At 43.2% G+C, this 21756-nt stretch overlaps 1 protein-coding gene across 10 annotated transcripts in view; it reads left to right on the forward strand.

The window, feature by feature from the left end:
* FRMD4A (FERM domain containing 4A) overlaps positions 1 to 21756 on the forward strand; it is a 592045-nt gene that overhangs the window by 467050 nt on the left and 103239 nt on the right. For all 10 annotated transcript variants that reach the window (XM_057304597.1, XM_057304598.1, XM_026479048.4 and 7 more), the window contains exons 6-7: positions 14265 to 14321; positions 15246 to 15268. In XM_057304597.1, the coding sequence (XP_057160580.1) occupies positions 14265 to 14321; positions 15246 to 15268 (80 nt within the window). The remainder of the gene's footprint in view (positions 1 to 14264; positions 14322 to 15245; positions 15269 to 21756) is intronic.

Genomic DNA, 21756 nt, shown 5'->3' on the forward strand with positions numbered 1-21756 from the left:
AGGGGAGGGAGAATATACAACTTTAAAACATTAACTCTTCCCATTCATAAGTATGAAATGTTTGTCCATTTATTAAATTGCTTTTATGTCCCTTAGGTTCTATAGTTTGTATAGTTCTTTCTTTTTAATTAATTAATTATTTTAAATTTTTAATTAAATTCAATTAGGTAATGTGTAGTGTATTATTAGTTTCCAGGGTAGAATTTAGTGAAAACAGAGAGGGAGACAAACCATAAGAGACTCTTAACTATAGGAGACAAACTGAGGGTTGCTGGAGGGGAGGGGGGGTGGGGGAGGGGGTAGCTGTGTGATGGGCATTAAGGAAGGCACATGATGTAATGAGCTCTAGGTATTATATGCAAAGGGTGAGTGGACTTCTTATAACCAAGTGCATGCATTATCTGACCATTTTTAGATATTCCGGCAGTATCTTTCAAAGGGATGCGATTGGTACTTTAGGTGGGCAAAATTTTTTAATTGCACTAAAATACACATAAGATGTATCATTACAATTACTGGTAAGTATCCAGTTCAGTGATATTAAGTGCATTCACAGTGTTCGTACCTCCATCCATCTCCAGAACTCTTTTCCTCTTGCAAAACTGAAACTCTGTACCCACTAAACACTAACTCCCCATTCTCCCCACCCCCCAGCCCCCGGCCACCACCATCCTACTTCCTGTCTCTGTGAATTAGACTACCCTAGGGACTTCATATCCGTGGATCCTATAGTGTTCGTCCTTCTGTGACTGGCATAGTTCACATTATGACCTCAGGGTCCATCCACATTGCAGTGTGTGTCAGAATTCCCTTCCTTTTTAAGGCTGAATAATATTCCATTGTATATAGAGACCACATTTTGTTTATCCATTCATCTATCAATGAAAACTTGGGTTTCTTGGACCTTTTGGTTATTGTGAATAGTGGTCCCATGAACATGGGCCTATAAATATCTCTTCAAGTCCCTGCTTTCAGTTTTTTGGGGTGTATACCAAAAGTGGAATTGCTGGATCATATGGTAATAGTACTTTTAATTCTTTGAGGAGCTGCCATATTGTTTTCCACAGTGACCATACCACATAATATTCCCACCAGCAGTGCATAAAGATTCCAATTTCTCAACATCTTCTCTAACACTTGTTATTTTGTGGGTTGTTTTTTTTTTTTAATAATAGCCATCCTAATGGGTGTTAGCAGTATCTCATTGTGATTTTGATTTGCATTTCCCTAATGATTAGTGATACCAAGCATCTTTTCATATGCTTATTGGCCATTTGTACATCTTCTTTAGAGACATGTCTGTTCAGGCACAACTCTTAATGGAGTGGAACCGCATCCAGTTCCCCCATATGCTTGCAGTGTTCCCTTTCATTGGCCTACCCAGAATGCCCACATGGGTTGCCCGCACACACACCCTGCCTGGGGAGAGGGGCTTGCAGACACCACCGGGGCTGAGATCCTCTACTGGGAGCAGGTATTTGAAAGAAACACCCACACTGCTGTCCCTGGTGTGTCACGAATGCAACCTTCAGGGCACCTCCTCAGGTCAGCTCATTGACAGCCACAGAGAAGGACAGCCTGTCGCCCTGTGGCACACTGGGTGCTGAGTGATTTCTGTAAGTTGTGTGGCTAAATCTTCCCAACACTTAGAGGTGAATACTACTTTTCATCCCTGCTTCCCCTGGGAGGAAGATGAGGCACAGGGAAGTTAGGAGCTTCGCCCGAGGTCGCAGATCTACTGAATGGCAGCGTCAGTGGGGGCTGAAGCTGGCAACCTTGACCCCAGATCACGGAGCTCAGCCACGGGGCTGCTCTGAGCCCCAGAGGGCAGGCTCTCCCCCAGAGTGGAGAACGCTGCCAGAGGACTTCAAAGCTAAGAGCACTTGTGGTAAAGTGGTCAATGGCTGAGGAAAAAGTCTGAGGAGATCCCACCACCTATATTTTCAAGTTTAACTAAACCCTATTTTAGGGGATTGCCACAAACCCACTAAACATTAAAGCACACACACGAGTTGGATTGGTACATCAGCCGCCAGTTTTTCTTCTGGAAGTACTTCAGCACATTCATTGCACAGAATAGTCCCTCCAAATGCAAATGTCCACAATAATGGAGGGGCTGGTGGGGATCAAATTCAACTCTGTGAAAGGACCTCCCTTGGTGACAGTTGCTGAGCCAGGGCTTAAACTGGGCTCAAACCCAGACCACTCAGACTGCAGTATTTTGGGGTTTTGCTGAATGGGGGGGAAAGACACTAAATGCAGTTCCAGGAACTTGCAAATTCCTTCCTCTCTCTAAACACGTTTTCTCCTTCTAGCGTGGAACTAAGACCAGCCTTACATAGCTTGCAGATTGCAAGAGTCTCTGAGGGTTTTTGTTTAAGAATGTGAAGGCACTTTGAGAAAGTTCGGGAATAAAACGTGAGGCTGTCCACCAGGGGGCACACTGGGGCAGTAAATGCCTTGGAAATTCCAGTTCCCGAACTGAAGAAATCAGCTCCACCAAGTAAAAAACAGTGGCCCCAAATCGTGCTTGTCCAGACCCCTGGGGAAAAGGAGAGAAACAGTTTTTCACTCAGAGTTGTTCAGATTCAGTCCAGTCACAAATGCCTAGCTGGAGCTGCAGGCAGTGGTGTTTCTGAACACCGTGCTCACAGCAGACCCTGGGATTCATGGAAAATGAAAAAGGAGAAGAAATCCTTAGAATTTAACATGACAGGCCCTCCAGGGGGAGGTGGCAATGCCTGCAGAGCCAGCCACGTTTAGGACCGAGGCACACCCAGGGTCAGCCTGCCTGCCGACCGGGCTGCTGTCTGGCATCCGGACCCCCAGCGGGCTCTTCTCAGGATCCCTACTAAAACTGGCTTCCCTGAAGTTTCTGTGGGAGACCAAGTAGGGGCCACAAGACCACCTGTCTCCCTCCTGTCATCAAAAATGATAGTTTCATTTGCATGCACTGACACTTCAGGCTTCTTTAACATTGTCACATATTATCTTATTTGAGCCCAAGGGGCAGGTAGAGCCAGCATCCTTTGCTTTAGGGAGAAAGAAACTGGTGTCAGAGAGGTTCAGTAACTTCCTCAAGGACGAAGGCCTGGAAGTGGTTGGACAGGCGATGTGGCCCAGTTTACATGGTTGTAACTGTGCCAGTGTTGGGGGGCCCTGCCCCAGAGGGCAGCTGGGGGCTTCCGTTTGGAGTCCCGCACACCCAGGTTCCTATCTAGCTCCGCTTCGTAGTCAATGCAAGGGATGGGGACACCTTCTTTGAGGTCTCCAAACTTAATTTTCCTCTTTGGTTGAACAGGAACATTAAAGGACCCGACCTGGGGCGCCTGGGGGAGCACACTCAGTTCAGCATCCAGCTCTTGATTTTGGCTCAATTCACGATCGCAGAGTCCTAAGATCGAGCCCCGGGTCCAGCTCTGTGCTCAGCACGGAGTCTGCTTGAGATGCCATCGTTCTGCACCGCCCCCCAACTCTCTGGCGTGCTTGCTCTCTCTCTCTAAATACAGAAATAAGTCTTTAAAGGACCCGACCCACACCCTTCTTGGGAAGATGAAGCAAGGTGAAGCCTGAGAGTTGCTGGTTACCCCAGTGCCAGGCACATTATGAGCTCTGTTGTGGACGTACTGCTCACTTGATCCAGACCTGAATTGTTGCTCTCGGCTGGGAATCTCTGTGTGCCACCCATGCCACCCCCCAGCACTTCGGGGGCCTGGAGGAGCCCAGAGGGCAGTGCCAGACACACAGCCTGGACATGATGCTGGTAGACAGGGGCTTCCGTTTACCCAGCGCAGGATTCATATCAGTCCCCTCCCTGTTTCTCCGGGACCGATCCCTGCAGTGTACCAGAATCTGAATTGTTCAGATAAATGAGCTCTTTGTTCCTGCTTCTTCCAATCACTGTTTCATTCATTTTTTTAAAGCATTAATACTTTTTATTTTTATTTTATTTTTTAAAGAGAGAGTGCGGGAGTGGGGGCGGGGGGCGGTGCAAGGTGAGGGGCAGAGGGAGAGGGAGAAGAGAACCCCAAGCAGGCTCCGTGCTCAGCATGGAGCCTGACATGGGGCTCAATCTCACAACCCTGAGATCATGACCTGAGCCAAAATCAAGAGTCGGATGCTTAATGGACTGAGCCCAGGTGCCTCTAAATTAATTAATACTTTTATCAAAGTAGTAATATGTAATGCAGTTTAAAGGCAGATGGGGGCACCTGGGTAGCGGAGTCGTTAAGCATCTGCCTTCGGCTCAGGGTGTGATCCTGGTGTTCTGGGATCAAGCCCCACATCAGGCTCCTCCGCTGGGAGCCTGCTTCTTCCTCTCCCACTCTCCCTGCTTGTGTTCCCTCTCTTGCTGGCTGTCTCTCTGTCAAATAAATAAATAAATAATCTTTAAAAAAAAATAAATAAAGGCAGATGGTTCTAAGAGGCTCATTATGGGGGAAAAAAGTCCACCCCCAAGTCCCACCACCTTCAACAATTTTAGCTGTTTCTTCTGATTTTTGCCTATTTCCAAATAAGTTGGCACAAGGCATTAGTCCTTGATTATACCCATTTTAGTTTTACTGAATTCCAACTGAGATGGGTGAAGATTCAGGTCTCCAATACAACCACCCACACTTTCCCGTTTCCCATTTTCCCAAAATGGTGGTAAGCCCAATTCTGGGTAAAAGCCACAACTGCCAGCATTACATGAGTGTGACTAACCCAAGCAGCATCCTCTGGTTGTGATTCCCTTTTTAGACAACCACTCATTTTAACTAAAGGTAATAGTTGCCTTGCTGTTACTTGTTTAGTTTCTATGGGCCCATCAGTTTTTTCCCGAGAGCTCCTACAGATTCCCAAATGCATGCCCACATTAATTTCCAAATGCATCGGGTAATTCATCCATTCCTCTCTTCAGTTTGGTTTTTGTTGTTGCAGCTTTTGTTTTTTGTCCTGGGACCTCCCTATAGCCCTCCTCCGTCCTTTCACTCCAGTCTGGACCTGGCCTCGTCCACAGCCCTTAGCACAGGACCCCCTTCCCCATCCTGTCTGTCCTTCACCCAGCTCTGGAGTGTGTCCTCTGTTTCCTGGATCCCGAGTCTCCCTGTGTTTTGTTTTATGCCATTGTTTCACTGGAGAACATCCTCCAATAAATCCAGGGAAAGTGCATATGGGAAGTACAGTGCTTGGGTCCTTGCATATCTGAAGTCTTCTTTTACCTTTATATCTGATCGATAGTTTGAGTGGATATGGAAATAGAGAATAAAGACATCTCTCAGAATATCCAAGGTGTTGCTGCAGAGTTTGCTCCGGAGAAGTTTGCTGTGCCGTACATTGTAGGTGGACCCTCTCCACCCTCTCCCACCACCACCCATGGTATCTTTTAGGATTTCCTCTTTATTCCTCTTCATCTGAAATTTTAGGGCGGTATGCCTTGAAATGGGTCTTCATAAATCCACTAGGCTGTGTATTCGATGGGCACTTTTAGTCTGGAGATTGGTATTCTTCAGTTCTGGGAGATTTTTCTGTACTGTTTCTTTGATGATGTCTCTGTTTTCTCCGTGCTTTCCTTGCGGAACTCTTGTTAATTCGAGGCTGGGCACAGCCTCCTGCTTTGATACCTTGTATCTCCTCTTTTCCATCTCTATCTTTTTATGCTACCTCCTAGAAGATTTCATCAATATGATGTTTAATCTCTATTGGCTTTTTAACCTTTGTGATCCTGTTTTTAATTTCTGAGACTTCATATTATCTGATCTTTCTTTACATATATACGTTGTATTGTCTGTTATCCTGTTATTGCCTTTAAATTTTACATTCTCATCGTTTCAGTATTAATTATGCACGTTCTGTGTCCTTTCTGTTTCTTTTCAGTTCTTTTTTCTTTCCCCCTGCGTATTTCCTATTTGGTTTGGTCTCTGCCTTTCATATAGGAGAGTTGCCTCAATTGTCTGTTGATCTTTTCTATCCATCCATGTGGAGGAGTGAGGCGTCCGGTGGGGGTGGTCTCCTGGTGGATATCCCTGTGGACCGATCTACTGGCAAGCTGGTTCTTTCAGTAGGAAGCCCGAATGGCAGTGTTTGGGTGTCCTTCTCATGGCTCCCCATTCTCTCCAGAGGAGAATCTGCCCCGCTTCCTGTCTGGGTGCTCATCCTCCACTTCCTGTCTGGGCCGGTCCTCCACTTCCAGGGTGGGGAAGGGAACCCCTCCACTTGGGGTATAGACTCCCTTTCTAATCCTGGTGCTTTTGATGGGGGCCTCATTCCAGCTTCCTGTTCATCTTGTCCAGAGAACAAACCTCTGATCTTTCAACAGCAGAAAAGTGAGGAAAGATGTTTCATTTTGTCATTTTCTGTTTGTCATGTTTTGTCTGTCATTTTCCCCAGACTAGGAGCACCAGCTTCCTGCCTTCTACTTTTTCTCCACTAGGAGGCAGAACCCATGACCCAGTGGGTTTCTCCCTCACATCCCCTTGCTTTATACTTTACAGTCCCCTGTTTTGCACAAAAAGAACAGGAAAATACAGTCATCATCAATCCAAGTTGCCGAAGATTAGAATATGGTCATGAGAGAACAGGGTTCTAATGGTGAACTTAAGTGGAGCAGGGGGAGATACAGAATGGGGGTCCCTGATACCCCACGCAGCCGCATGCTTGACAGCATTTCTGATGTTTTTTTTTTTTTTTTTTAAGATTTTATTTACTTATTTGACAGAGAGAGAGAGTGAAAGAGAGGGAGAGAGCATGAGCCAGGAGGAGGGGCAGAGGAAGAGGGAGTAACAAATTCCTTGCTGAGCAGGGAGCCTGATATGGGGCTCGATCCAGGAACCCTGTGATCATGACCTGAGCCGAAGGCAGACATTTAACTGACCGAGCCACCCAGGTGCCCTTCTGATGTGTTTTAACTCCTCGAGGTTACAGGTGGATGAGGGAAAGAAAATTTATGATCAAGGGATGGATAGAACTCATTTAGAAATGTGTGTCTTGTTCAGTGGAAAACTCCCATGGGAAGTCTACCCTTGATGTTGTGTGTTCCCTGGAAAATCACAAAAGAAAGCAGAGCTCTCCTGCCAAGTCTTCTCTCTTTGGATGTGGCTTCCCATGCCAAACTGAAGAAGCCCATATGCCAGCCCCACAGTAGGCAGTGGGCTTGTCACACCTGATGGGAGCAATTAAGTGGATGTGGATTCTAATCTCAGCTCCTGCCCCACCTTCAGGCTACGGGACTGAATCCTGCCTTCTCTCCACTGATAACGGGAAATTGCTGTCAAAATTAGTCACCACAATAATTTTCAAAAGTCTTGCAAACCACAAGTCCTAGGTCATAAAATATCAGTGTCTTTTTAATTTTTAAAAAGAAGGAATCCCATAGGTAATATGGGATTGACCACCCACTCTTAAATATATTTGTCACACTTAAATGCTTGGTCTCAACATTTATCCTGTCCACCAATGATAACCAAAGAAACAGAACACATGAGCACCATCTAAATGTGGACTGCAGTGTCCCTCTTTGGGTTGGAGGAAAAGTTGGCATGAGCATTCATCAGATTGAATTTTTATGGTCACTTTCCATGACCTATCACTAAACTAGGCATACAGCCAATGCTCAGAAAATTGTTTTTAATTGATTGCTTTCCAATCCCAGGGAGCAAAGATTTGCATATTTCCTATGAAATTAGCAAGTCTGGTGCCTGCATATACCCAGTGAAGAGCAGATCATGTCAGAAAAGAAAAAGCTTTAAATTCCTGCTTTATGTGGGCGGGGGTCTTGTCCCACCTTCTTTTCTGAGAGGTCCGCATTGGTCTGGGAGCTTCCCATGTTACTGAAATTTAGATAACCATCCTTGGGCCACATTTGCTACGTAGGGCTAAACACCATCACTCTTGAAATTAAAGTAAGTGGTCTTTATCCAAGATCTTCAAAGAGCTTTGCTAATGAGCAGATTCTATCATCTTGTCTGAAGCTGAGAGAAACAAAACCCGCAAATCAGACCCCACAGGACAAAAGAACCAACATAAATACTAGTCTCAAAACCTTCAGAATCCTAGTCCTTATCTCTTAGTTTGATTATTGCAGGGTTAGTGTGAGTTAGTGTGTGTGCTCATATGACGGGTGTGGGGGGAGGACAAAAGGACAGAGAGGGACTTTCGTTTTCAATTCTAGAAACAGATTCACTTAGGCTCATCATCTTGGTGGTGCCCGTGACCTCTACAAGAGAGACTCCCCGGGTCATGATATGGGCTATAAACGAGGCAGCAGGAGGAATCGCTGGGCCGCAAATGAAATTATGGTGGCCCAGCCTGAGTGGCACGTACCCCAGTGGCTTATCAGCGAAACATGAAGTAACTTGACTGATGAAAAACTGGCAAAGGGCTAAGGAAGGTGGTTGTGCAAGACCACGTTGGTCCTGCCCCGCACCACAGCCCTGTTCGCTTGAGGCATCTTCATGCAGCCATTATGAGTTGTGCAATGAGCTGGGGCACGTACACAGGCGCAGGGAGGCCAACTGTGGGCATCAGGGCCACTTGGATGATACACTCACACACATAGATACACACACACACACACACACACACACACACAACGCTGTCCTTCTCTTTAAAAAAATACGTCTTAACCAATGATTCCTATAAGTACTCAACAGTGCTGAACAGAGGCAACACTGGAGAGGTCAGATTATAAACCCCGGTGAGCCCGAATAATTATTACAGCCAGGGTATTTGTAGTGTGTCTTAGGGTTTCCAGATCACCCCTCTGTGTCCTCACCAAACTCAGTAAAATAATTGGACAAGAAATCATTATCCCCTTTCTCCTGATGAGGAAAATGAAACTCTAGGAGATCCAGCGATTTACTCAATGTCCCAGAGCTGTTGGGGAATGGGAACTAGAACTTGGAACTTCCCGGGGAGGGTAGAAATGATCTTGAGGATGGCAAGAAACCGTGACCTTTATGCATTTTGTGGTAAGAAGAGGGGTGGTGGTGGTTGGTGAAGGTTGACTGAGAAGAGCCTTAGGCCAGCCCTGCAGATTGTTCTAGGTGGACTTGGTGCAGATCATCCTCACTGAAATCTTGTCAACCTATCGTATGGTGATTAATCACGTTTTGTGTTATAATTATTGTATTCATTTTATGTGGAAAGTTGGAATTTCCGTCATTCCCGACCACAGAGGAATGCTTTTCATTAAGATCCTGGGCTGTGTGAAGACCACCACCAAGTCCCTCAGAGCGAGGGGATCGTGAAGAGGTCCTCCAGCTCTCGGTACTTTTGGAGAACGTCCATAACACCTGCCGCTCAAGGTTCTCCTGGGGCCATTTATTTGGAAATCTTGGAGACCCACAGATGGAAACCTTCCGGAGAATATTGTTCACAGTTACACTGCTGATAAATGACCTCAGGCCTCTTCCCTCAGCTAGTGAATCACCTGGGATCAAACAATGCTAAGTGGGAGGAAGTGGGGCCATCCTCCCCAACCCTGCTCCGAGCGCCCAGCACACACCTGCAGATAGTCATCAAAGAAAGCAGAAAACACATTATTCAGTATTAAGTAAAACAGACGCCCAAAGTACACCCCGAATGGCCGTAATAACTGGAAGGCATATTCCCTTCTACCGGCACCTTCCTCATACCCACACATCTAAGGTAAAATTCTTATATGCCCATCAGACCACCCTGGATTCCCAGGCGAGATCGGAGCTCAGCAAACACCCCGAAGACGCGCCTCTCAAGTGGCTGTGAGAGCCTCAGGGGTGCAGAAGAGGGTCATACCCCAGCCTGTGTCATGCCAGCTGAGCAGCATCTAGACCCTGACGGGTCTTCTCCCGCTCCCCCTGTCCTGTGTTGTCCTCAGCTAGGAAAAACGCAGCCTGGTCTTTGCATGCCCTCTTCGTGGTCTCATTCAGCTTCTTTTCTCTGCTGGAGCAGAGACACATGAAAGATACCACCTCTGGATTGCCAGAGAAGTCACATAAGAATAGGGGAGAGTCATCTTTCGGATGTTAAGTGGCAGCATGGTGTCTGACAGGAGGGCCCCTGGAAACATCTATCCACGCCTCCACTCGGGGAACTCAACTTGTAGGAAATGTATGGGATGGGCAGAAAGTCTCGAACGCTGTTCCATCGCAGTGGACTTTAAAGATTAAATCCCCCGGGAGGGCCAGGTGTAAAAGGGGGGAGCGCATTATGAACAGGAGACGTCAGGGAATGGGGTAGAGCCTGCGTGGTAGGAACATATGTTCTTCACAGTTAGAACTATGTCTTCCCACGTTCCTGTATTAGTGCTTCCACACGCCATTCAGATGTCTGTGCTGACTGAGGACAACAAGACGATTCTTGAGCTCAGTCAGCATTAGGTAGAGATGGTAAGAAGTAATGACGCAGCCCGCTTCCATCGGATTGTGCAAGCACGTGTGCTGAGCCCCTTCAGTCTTTAATCCTTTTCCCTCTTCCTGGCCACGTTTTGACTCATCCTGTTTTTTAATATCTTCCCTGGGAGACAGTCAAGGTCAGAGAAGGTGAAAACTCACCCCAGTTGAAGGGGGAGGGTGCCCAGTTACCCTGAGGACAAGTGCGGTGAGGGAGAACTTGGGTAAATCGGGGCAGGCATTGCATTGTGCATTTTTGGTAGCTTGACTCTGAAAAATGGCACATTCCAGTTCACGTTCACCACCAGGTTCGTTTCTGACAGACTCTCCTGGAACTGTGTAATAGGCTGCATAAAATGAAATGAAATTTTAAAAGACCTTCCTCTGCCTTTACTACCCTGCTTCCCCACCCCACCCCCCAGCGGTACATTTTCATTTAGCAGATGAGTCAAATAATGACCTCAAAGCTATGTTCACACTTAAAAAGGTTGTTCCTGATGGCTGGTTTTGAGTTGCACGCTACATAAGCCTCTCGTCGAAGGTTAGAGATTAGCCCACCGTTGACCATTAGCTGCAACACGGGCGTAAATGTTTGACAGGAGAGCACACATCCCATATGGGGCCGGGCGCGTGAGTGCTCAGCACGTCCTTGGTGGGAATGGAAAGGAACGTCGTGCAAGTAGAAATGGGCCACTGTGGAAACCCTGGACAGTGTTTCTGTTAAATCATTTGCACACTGTTAAATGATTTACATTCTGATGGGATCTGGTAATCCCGGAAGGGCAATTCCACGCATTCCTCTGTATCCCAACCCTGACAGTCGATATCAATTACGGTGGCCATAAAGCTCTCTCAGCTGGTTACGCATAAAGAATTATTATGCCTGATTCTTCCATATGCTCTCCTTGGTTCTCTTAGCCCATACTTCTAAGGTGGTTCGGTAGCAAATATTATTATCCATCTTTACTGAGCCTGAAAGGACCCAAATGATATCCCTCCCTCGAAAGATACAGGCTTGCTTGAGTGTGTTGTTTTGAATTCCAGGATCCAATTGTGGGCCACCAAAAAAAAAAAAAAAAAAAAAAGAAATTAATTAGAAAATCCATGAATCAGAGTTCAGTTTATAATTCAAGGGAAAAATAACTCTAGTTTTAGCTAACTTCAATGATAGATATGGTTCTGAGAATATGTTGGCTGAGACCAAGTCCTTATGTTTTTTAATTGAAATATAATTGACATTTAACATTATATTAGTTTCAGGTGTACAACATAATGATCCAATATTTGTGTATCTTGTGAAATGATCCCAATGTAGGTCTGGTTAGTATCCATCATCCCACATTTATATATTTTTTTCTTGTGTTGAGAACTTTCAAGATCTACCTCTCTTAGCAACCTTCAAATATATGGTATAGTAGAAACTATAGTCCCTGTGGTGAATATTACATCCTCAGGACTCACTTATTTCATAAACTGGGAAGTTTTTATCTTTTGGCCCCCTTCACCCACTTCCCCCTCCCCCCACCTCTGGCAACCACCAGCCCGTTCTCTGTATCTATGAATGTGAATTTTCTTTCTTTTGGATTCCATGTATAAGTGAGATCATATAATACTTGTCTTTCTCTGTCTGACTTATTTCACTTAACATAATGCCTTCTAGATCCATCCGTGTTGTTCTAATGGCAAGATTTTGTTCTTTTTTATGACTGAGTACTATTCCATTGTATATATATGCATATATACCACATTTTCTTTATCCATTCATCAATTGATGGACACTTAGGTTGTTTCCATGTTTACAGTTGGCTGTCATAAATAATGCTGCAGTGAACCTGGGGGTGAAGACATCTTTTTGCATTGGTATTTTCATTTCCTTTGGACAAATACCCAGAAGTGGACTTGCTGAGTAATAAGCTAGTTCTATTTTTAATTTTTTGAGGAACCTACATTCTGTTTTCCATAGAGGCTGCCCCACTTTACACCCCCACCCACAGTGTACAGGGGTTCCCTTTTCTCCACATGCTCGCCAACACTTGCAATTTCTCGTCTTTTTGATATTAGCCATTCTAACAAATGTCAGGTGATGCCCTCTGAATCCTTATTGACTTAGGGGAATGCATGCACTCAAGGAGGTCACCTGCTAGACAAGAGTTTGGGGGATTGTTTCTGGCCTCCTCACTGCCACTAAGGCCTTGTGGCTTTGGGAGAGTCCCTTGACATTTTTGGATTTCTGATCTCAATTAAAGCAGAGGGCTGGGCTAGCTGGTGTCAAAGCCTGGTTTAGCTCTTATGTGCTGTGGTCCCGTCATCCACTATAGCATCTAGTGATATGAGGGAGAGAGAAAGATAAAAAGGACATTTCTACTGAAGTTTCACAACAGAAGTACATTTGTTCATTTGTTTATTATTTTTCTGTGTTGATGGACTCAAGAGTTCCCTCTGTTTTGTTTTGTTTTGTTTTAAGATTTTATTTATTTATTTGACAGAGAGAGAAAGCACAAGCAGGGAGAGTAGCAGAGGGAGAGGGGGAGGGAGAAGCAGGCTCCCCACTGAGCAGGGAGCCTGATGCAGGACTCGATCCCAGGACCCTGAGATCATGACCTGAGCTGAAGGCAGACGCTTAACTGACTGAGCCACCCAGGTGTCCCAGAGTTCCCTCTGTTCTTAAGATCTGAACTGTATATGACAATTACAGTGTCATGCACTTAAAAGCTGTGAAGAGGGTAGATCTCATGTTAAGTGTTTTGTACCATATGATAAACACACGCACACACATAAAGGGACACAAGGACACTTTTGGAGGTGATGGATATGTTTATTACCTTGAATGTAGTGATGGTGTCACAGGTGTTTGCACACGTCCAAACTCCTCAAATTGTATATATTAAATGTGCAGATTTTTTGTGTATCAGTTACACCTCAAAAACCTGTTTAGAGAACAGATATGAACTATATACATATTGAAATATATATTATATATATATATATAAATTTTTTTCAAAAACCACAAAGAGGTTTATGTCCTTTTAAGACCATGTGCATAGATGATGATAAAATATTTAGGGAAAGAAGGAATAGGAAAGAAGCATTTTTAAACTTAGACTCTGTGGGACACCTGGGTGGCTCAGTCAGTTAAGCATCTGTCTTTGGCTCAGGTCAGGATCTTAGGGTCCTGGGATCGAGTCCCACATCGGGCTCCCTGCTTGGCAGGGCGTCTGCTTCTCTCTCTGCCTGTTGCTCCCCCTGTTTATGCTCTCTCTATCTCTCTCTGACAAATAAAGTCTTAAATAAATAAATAAATAAATAAGTTAATAAATAAACAAACAAACTTAGACTCTGTGGCAGTGCTGGTCTGTAGAACTTTCTGCAAGGACAGAAGTGCCCTGTATCTGCTCCGACTCCATGGTAGCCAACAACTACATGGAACTGTTGTTTGAAAGCAATGAGGCCATTACAATGAGAAACTGTATTTTTAATTTCATTTCCTTTTCATTTAAAGAGTTACAATCCCATGATAACTCTTTTTTTTTTTCAATAAAGCCTTACTCCTGGTTCTAAGGTAGAGCTTACAAAGAAAACACAATTGGATATCAAATAACCTTACTCCATGGATGATCAGATTAACAAATTTGTAAAACAGGATTGGCCCACCACCTGATTTCTCAAGATTTAAAGATAAGGCCTTTGAGGTGACAGAAGACCCAGGACCACTGGGTCCCTTCTGGCTAAAAGCCGTGAACTGGATGTCAGGGAGCATTTGGGGTTAAGTCATTCAGACCATCGATATTCTGTGAGTGTTTGGGATTCTGGGGGACAACTCAGAAAAGGAAAACCGGGCCTTTTTGTGAAGAGATGTCATAAAGAAGTCATTGTTACAGTACCAAACTTACCTTCCTTGTTGGTTTTTCCTTTCAGGAGCTGATCGATGTTGACAGTGAAGTGGTGTTTGAATTGGCCTCCTATATTTTACAGGTGGGTTATTCTGCCCTCATCTGTGATTCCCAGAGCCATCCACAGAAGAGACAGGAATAAGATTTAGCACGCACAGCCAGCTCCATTTCCTCTCCCTATTCGTCATCTTAATTATTTATAACACTAACGGGAAGGAGCTACGCCATAGCAGTAAATAGGAGCTTCTGGTATTCCCAAGTTTTATGACGGTGTCTCTCTGCAGAGGAAAACTGTCTCTATATCGTCTGAGTCTGGGGGAAACTGAGATCATTCAGTGACTCCATTTTCTTCAAGTTTGGTGCCCTCCCCACTCTGGAAAAAGCCAGGAAAATAGGAGAATTCGTTGCCAAGAGAATCATTTCACACCCCATGGAAAGGCAAGGAAAAACTTTTAGCTTATGCGTAAAAGAGTTATTAATGAAAATTAGCAACAATGACAGTATTAGTCACACAGGCAAGATGAATTGAAAGAAGGTCATTAATTTATTTCTTCCACAAAGATTTATTGAACAACTACTATATTCAAGGTGTGATGCTAGATTCGTTAAAGGTTCCATGGTTCCTCTGTAGTATAATCGGGAAGGAGCCCACAGTACAAGACAGAACAAGAGTACACAAAACAGAGACAGCTCTACCCAGACACACATTCCAATTCAGAATCTTTAAACTAGAAAAAGGTAAACCAGGATCTAGAGGGAGAAGCTTGCATCTTGTCATTACGAATCGCTTTCTTCGTATATATCTTTCTAAAGTGTAATTTAGTGTCTTGGATTCAGGTGGCAAATGCCTGGTCCTTTCCTCATCGTCTTCCTGTAGCAGGTAGGACAACAGCAGTAGTAAGCTGAGCTTACTCAGTAGAGGAGTCGTCGTGGCCACAGAATGTTTTTGGAAGTCTGGCACACTGACTGGCACGTTTCACTGACATTGACTTTTTTTCTTCTACAGGAGGCAAAGGGAGATTTTTCTAGGTGAGTTTCCAAAAGGTTTTGGGGTTTTTTGGTTTTGTTTTGTTTTTGTTATATTTGGGGTCATGTGCTCTGTTACATCTCTATTAAAAGAAATTATTCTTGTATCCTTTGTAGGAGGGCAGTGCTCTCATATTATATATTAATGATGAGATCCAACTACCTCGGGCAGAGGAAACATAGTAATATCTAGGAGGATATTCTGTACTTAACGGGAAGCCTAGAGGTGGCTAGAAGCTGAGAGTTGCACCCATGGCCATTGTCTAGAGGGTGGTCAGGTTAGAAAACCCTGCGATGTGGATATCTATTTTTTTCTTTCTCTCTCATTTTTAATCCCCTGACCCTCCAAAGGACAAATGCTATCCCATAGGGAGATTTCCTTCATAAAAGTATTACAGTCCCCCACTTTTACTCTTCTTCCTTCTCTAGATAGTACGTTGGAGAGAATGCCAACGCTTAACTACTGGGGACACTGTGGGATGCTTATTAACCCCGTAGAACGGCCAGCTTCAGTCCCCGAGGCATCGCCTGCTGCCCCACGCGGTTGTGTTGCCTCTCCGTTTCTCAAGATCGTTACTGGAGCCTATACAGAGTAGGGACGTGTAGCCGCCCACCAACAGGACTGTCTGCTCAAAGACAGATGTGACTCCCGGCATTCTGTTTTATTGAACTCCCTAAGAGATGTCTGGGATAGCCTGTGTTTTAGAATCATGGTCTAAATGTCCAAGAAAACAGAGTGTCAGGGCATAGCATTCTGGCTCATCAATAAGAAATTAGCAAAATTGGTATTAAAAAGAAAAACAAATCCTGCCTCTACTCCTTGAAGGAACTTGTATGTTTTCTCAAGCTTTGGTGGATTCGATCTGTAACGTAAATATCTTGGGTTTTGCAGGCCCTACAGTCTCTGTTGTCATTACTCAGCTCTCCCTTTGTAAATGCAAAAGCAGCCATAGACAGTAGGTAAATAAATGAGTGTAGCAGCGTTCCAATAAAACTTTATTTATAGGCTTGGAAATTTGAATTTTATATACATTTTCTTGTATCATGAAATACTATTCTTTTTATTTTTTTTCCTAACCGTTTAAAGAATGTAAAAGCCATTCTTAGCTCCTGGGCCATATAAAAACAGGCAGAGAGCTGCATCTAGCTGGTGAGTTGTGGTGTGCTTACCCCCGATTCTAAAATTAGTCCCTTCAGCTCAGTTTGAATATTTGCATAAGGAGACCTCCAGGCCCCTTTTATTTAGACTTCCCAAGTTCTTGCTATAAAGCAGAGATAGTCAATTCTTTTTTAAACTAAGGCTGTTTTACAGCCTGAGCTGGAGACCTTAAACATTGTAGGTGGCCAGTGACCATTCACTGAATGTGTTGAATGAAACATTTTCTATATCTTGAAAATATCCTGTTTTTTAATAGTCGTAACTTTTTTATGCCCTTCATTTGGCATTGGAATTTGGGGGTTTTGATAAGTGCAAGGTCATATACTTACAAAGGTTTCTGGTCTCATGAAAAATGGTTTAACAACCACAAGTCCGCTGGATTCTCTGAAGGTACTTTTCTCCCCTTGGCTTTCACCAGCCCTGAACTCCGCTGTAAATATTATTTATTTTTGAGAGTCCCCTGACAGGATGGAATGTGAACTGGGACCAGCGGAGTCTGGCCCCACAGATCATGGGAACGTGTGGCCACAGGGACTGCCAAGGAGGAGGAAGTGCAGGCCCGGCCTCCCAGTAATTCATGGCCCCCTAATGAGCTTGTGGAATGCCAGCTTGTGGGCCTCAGAGACACAAAGAATCCTGGTTTAGCTTCATTTGTCAAAGCACTGCCTCTCAGTTTGTTTGTCCCCAGCTGTCTGGGGAGAGAAATAGCCGTCAGGGGAGGGAGAGTTCAGACACCTTATCCCAAAGGTCAGTTTATCTGCCAGCCTAGCACTCCCGTCACGGAAGGTGGAGGTGATCTATTATGTGGAGAGCCCTGATAAACACCGGTGTCTGCAGCAGGCCCAATGTTTGGAGGCTCCAGTGGCCTGGAGTTTGGGAAGAAGAGAAGCAATTCTAAATTCCTTGTTTGTACCTCCTCCCACCTATAACCAGGGAAAGCGCCAGAACATTGACGTTGAGCATATTTGGTTTGGTGGCTGAGCATGAGGCATGTTAAATGTCCCATTCTCATAATGTAGTATTGTAGAGTTATCTTTTGCTCTGTTAATAATTAAGGCAGGACTGTGCCACCTTAGTTGTATTTAATGGGAAGGCCTGGACTTGTATACATACCCTGTAAATATAATATGTTTTCCTGAACAACATCAATAAAATGAGATGTCAGCTTAGAATACAGAGAACACCACAGAAGACTTTTATTATTTTTTAAGATTTATTTATTTGAGAGAGAGAGAGAGAGAAAAAAAAAAAAAAGAGAAAGTGTGAGCAGGGGGAGGGGCAGGGGGAGAGAGAGAGGGAGAGAAAATCCCAAGCAGACTCCCCACTGAGTGTGGAGCCCCACGCAGGGCTCGATCCCTGGACCCTGAGATCATGACCTGACATCAAAAGTCGGATGCTTAACCGACTGAGCCACCCAGGGGGCCCCTGCAGAAGGCTTTTAAATAAGGCATGGTCTGGGGCTTAAGTCTAGGATCTTCTAGAATCTACAGGCTTAAAGAACCTTTTTAAACTAATGGTGACACATGAACGACAAAGTAACACTTTGATAACCGGAGGGTCCTGAATCTCACTTCCTAAAAGGCTGTTTTGCCCCCAGGGTGCTATTATTCTATATATTTACGTGTCAGTGAATAGATACGAATTACATTTAAGGGGAATAAGTACTAAACATCTATAAATTATGGGAGCAGTATCCTTGAAGTACAAGAGGAAAAGGGTTATTTTTACAAAAGGGAGAAGTCAAAAGTGCTGATATACTCTAATAGAAGGAGAACTGTGTACGGACAACCCGGAATCAGAGCTGTTCTTTCTCAGGATGCTGACAGGCTCTTCTGTTTCTTCTTTTGGACTCGTTTTGCCCAGCAGACCCCTGAAGTCTTATTCTTACATAAGTCCCTCTTCTTTCCAGTGAGTAGAAATGCTCACCTTCCTCTCTACTTGGTCTTGGCCGTGAAATGTCAGGTTGAGTGTTGCTGAAAGAAAATGACCAGGGTCTAGACAGATACGAAGCATTGTCCGTGGTAGGAAGAAATCTATGTCATACATGTTCATATTCTAACATATTGTGGACAGATTTGTGAGATAGCATTAAAGGTTTAGGAAGTGGTCTTATCTAAAAATAATATTTTCTCACTTGTATTATTTTCCTTAGCACAGCATGATAATCATACTTCCCTTCCTGGTGTCTGTTTGTGTACCAGATGAGTGTCCCTCAACAATCCAGAAATCTAGAGTTGGCATTTCCGTTTAAAAACAATTAAATAGCCTAAGAATTGCTAACGATGGAGGCTCCATAGGCAAATGTTAGGTTGAGAAGGATCAACACCGTTTAAAAACAGAAAGTTCTTATTTGATAATCGCTCCTGGACATTCATCAGCTAACACACACTTTCCGTGATTTATACATACTTTGTGCATACAAACCCTGCAGTGGTTTGAGCGCTGAACACCGACATTTCCTATTTTAAAAAGTAAAGAAAAAACCTTGGGTTAGGAGAATAATATTCTCTTCCTTAAAAAGGCCAGTGCAGGAACACCTCACTGAATCAACTGAACAGGACAGGAGATTGTAGAGCTACATTCTAATGTAATTTAACAGAAGACTTCTTGCTACATTGTATGTAAGAACTTGATTTTTTTTTGTTTTGTTTTTTTCTCTAAGAGGACCTTTACTGAAAAGCCTCGTGGCCAGTCTCTATCTTGATTTGGAGAATCATCTCACACTTTACTTTCTATCAGCCCTTTTGACACTTCCAGAAGGGTGCCACGAGAAGAGAAAAGAAAAGTAAAATCGTTTTAAACATTTTGTCAAATCAGTGAATTGATTAAAAAATAGTTTATGCTGAACAGCACAACTAAATGCCCAAATCGCACTACCTTTGATATAAAGAACCATCCAAACATTAACAGGGACTAGTAAAAAAAAACATCTGTTATATAGAATTTTTTGTTAACAAGATTTTTTGAAACCAGATCAGTAAAGCTCTGTTGCGCTGGGCCGTCTGTTGGGACCTGGAAATATCTTTGTTATAGAGGACCGGATGTATTGAGTCTAATCATTAAAACAAGATTCTACCGGCATTAAGATTTATCAGGACCAGTAAGCAAACAGCACCTGGAAAAGACTGATATTAATATTTCACGTAAAGGTCCGTGGGCCACGTTTTGCTTACCTGTTCAGCAGAGCCTGTCATGTGCCTAAGAGGCAGGGGAAGGGGAACCTACATCTGCAGGTTCTCTCTGTTCCAAAATAAACACAACAGCCACAAGAAAAGAAGTGAAGCCGTGATCGAGTACTTAGGGGTCAGTTTATATGACATCTGTACAAAGTGAAATGCAGGTCCAAGTGAGTATTAGCTCAGCAGAGTTCAGTAGTAGGGAAGAAATTTCACTGTGTCCCGATTAGCCACCTGCAGGCTTCTAATTGCATTTCTTAAAATAATAATAAGATATTAATAATAGAAATAATAATGTTTTCTGAAATGGAACAATGCATTAGTCAGTACTAAGAAGTAAGCAGTCTTCCAGCACAGGGGAAATTGATTTTTCTCTCCCTTTCAGGAGAAGAGTTGAAGTATTTATTTGTGCTGGAAAATTCCCCTTAACTTTCACAGGCTGCATGTTCTTCGGTCTCTGGGGGAACAGTTAGGAGCAAAAAAAAAAAAAAAAAGTAGAGACCTTTTAATATTTTATCTTCTGTAAACCGTGGGACTGTGCATTCACTAGTCTGGAAAGACAAAATGAAATTTCTGTGACCAAAAAAAAAAAGTACCCTCATGATTTTTTTGTTCTTTGTTTGAAATCTTGTCTGTCTTTTCAACGAGCATTTGTGAATTAATGTAAATGAAGTTTGGCTTTCTGGTATCTGAAAAATCCAGGTTTGTGGGCCTTTTTGTCAGACCAGACGAGATCTTTTAGGCAGTCATAAGTTAAATGCATAATTTTAGAAGATCAACAGGAAAAGAAGACAAAGAGCTGGTTTTCTTCTGAAAGACGTTTTTAGTAACATAAACATTAGTGTAGATTGCTATCTTTAAAAAGATGACAATGTTATTTTCTTGCCCAGTGTTGAAAGTTGATTAATCTAAGGCGGCAGTCTATAAATCACAGCTCCGAGTCCACGGATATCATTACTTTGCATTTACATACATGGTTTTACTACTACAACTCAACGCAAGCTCAGCTTTAAATCATTATTAGAGCATTTGATCATTTGGCATATGTTTTCCTGCAACTTTTAATTGGCCTCTTGAAAGAAAACAGCTGGCAGTAATCATATAGTAAGCGAAATAGATTTGCTGAGACTCTTAGATAATTAGTAAGAAATACTCAGACACTGATGTTTGGAATAATCAACATTTGGAATATAACTGATATAACCTCATAGTATCTTTAATACCCCAAATTTGCAAATGTCCCTATTGGAAACTTACTAGAAAAGTCATCTGTTAAGTTTGAAACACATCTGTCAGCCCAAAGAAGAGTTTCTGTGGGAAGAATTTAAATTTATATAATTCTCATATATTATTTCACAAAAAGAGAGAGAGGGAGAGAGAGAGAAAGGGGTGTGTGATGTTTTTCCCATGATTTAAGCGAGAAGCAGCTGGAATCTTTCACGCTGGCAAGACCTTCTGAAAGGAACAGAATCTGTGAAAATTTGAAACAAAATGTTCAAGTGGAAAAGTTATAAATTGTTACAGAAATCTTTGTTTTATGCACAAAAATCCATTTTACTGAGCTTTTCAAGTGTGTAATTCACATTTTCTGAGCATAGCAAAGTATTCAGATAGGGTATTTTGCAGGCTGGTAGTCTTCAAATCCTATGGGAATGGTTTAGATATAAAGTGAGGAGGAGATTTTGTATTATGACAGCTGTCTCTTTTGTGAAGAAGCCTTTATGTAGTGTCAGTATCGTATTTCGATGTCGAGCCTTGTGAACAGCACAACAGCTCATGGCTTTAACACTATGTCAGTTTTTCAGAATTAAGATTCCCACTCTAAAGGGTGATGTAGCAAATACGCCAGTTGCTTCTTCTTGTGCTATTTGAGTAAAATTATTGTCTGCAATTGTAGACTTACAAAAACTTTTAAAAACTGGTTTTGAATTTTACAAGTTTACAGCTATGGTAGAAACTCACAGAATGTTTTGCATCACCCTAGGTAACCAAGCTCACTAATGAAGAAAAAAAAAATCTTTACTTAGATAAATTAGTACTTAGCATCAGAAATAAAGTCACATAATTCATACCTGTTTGTAATTTTGCCCCTCCATACAGTGTGGCCTGTGTATCCACGATCCACGCCCAGAATCTAGAATCCCATGCTGGAGAAG

The sequence above is a fragment of the Ursus arctos genome, unplaced genomic scaffold, assembly GCF_023065955.2.
Source record: "Ursus arctos isolate Adak ecotype North America unplaced genomic scaffold, UrsArc2.0 scaffold_30, whole genome shotgun sequence".
Classification (NCBI taxonomy): domain Eukaryota; kingdom Metazoa; phylum Chordata; class Mammalia; order Carnivora; family Ursidae; genus Ursus; species Ursus arctos.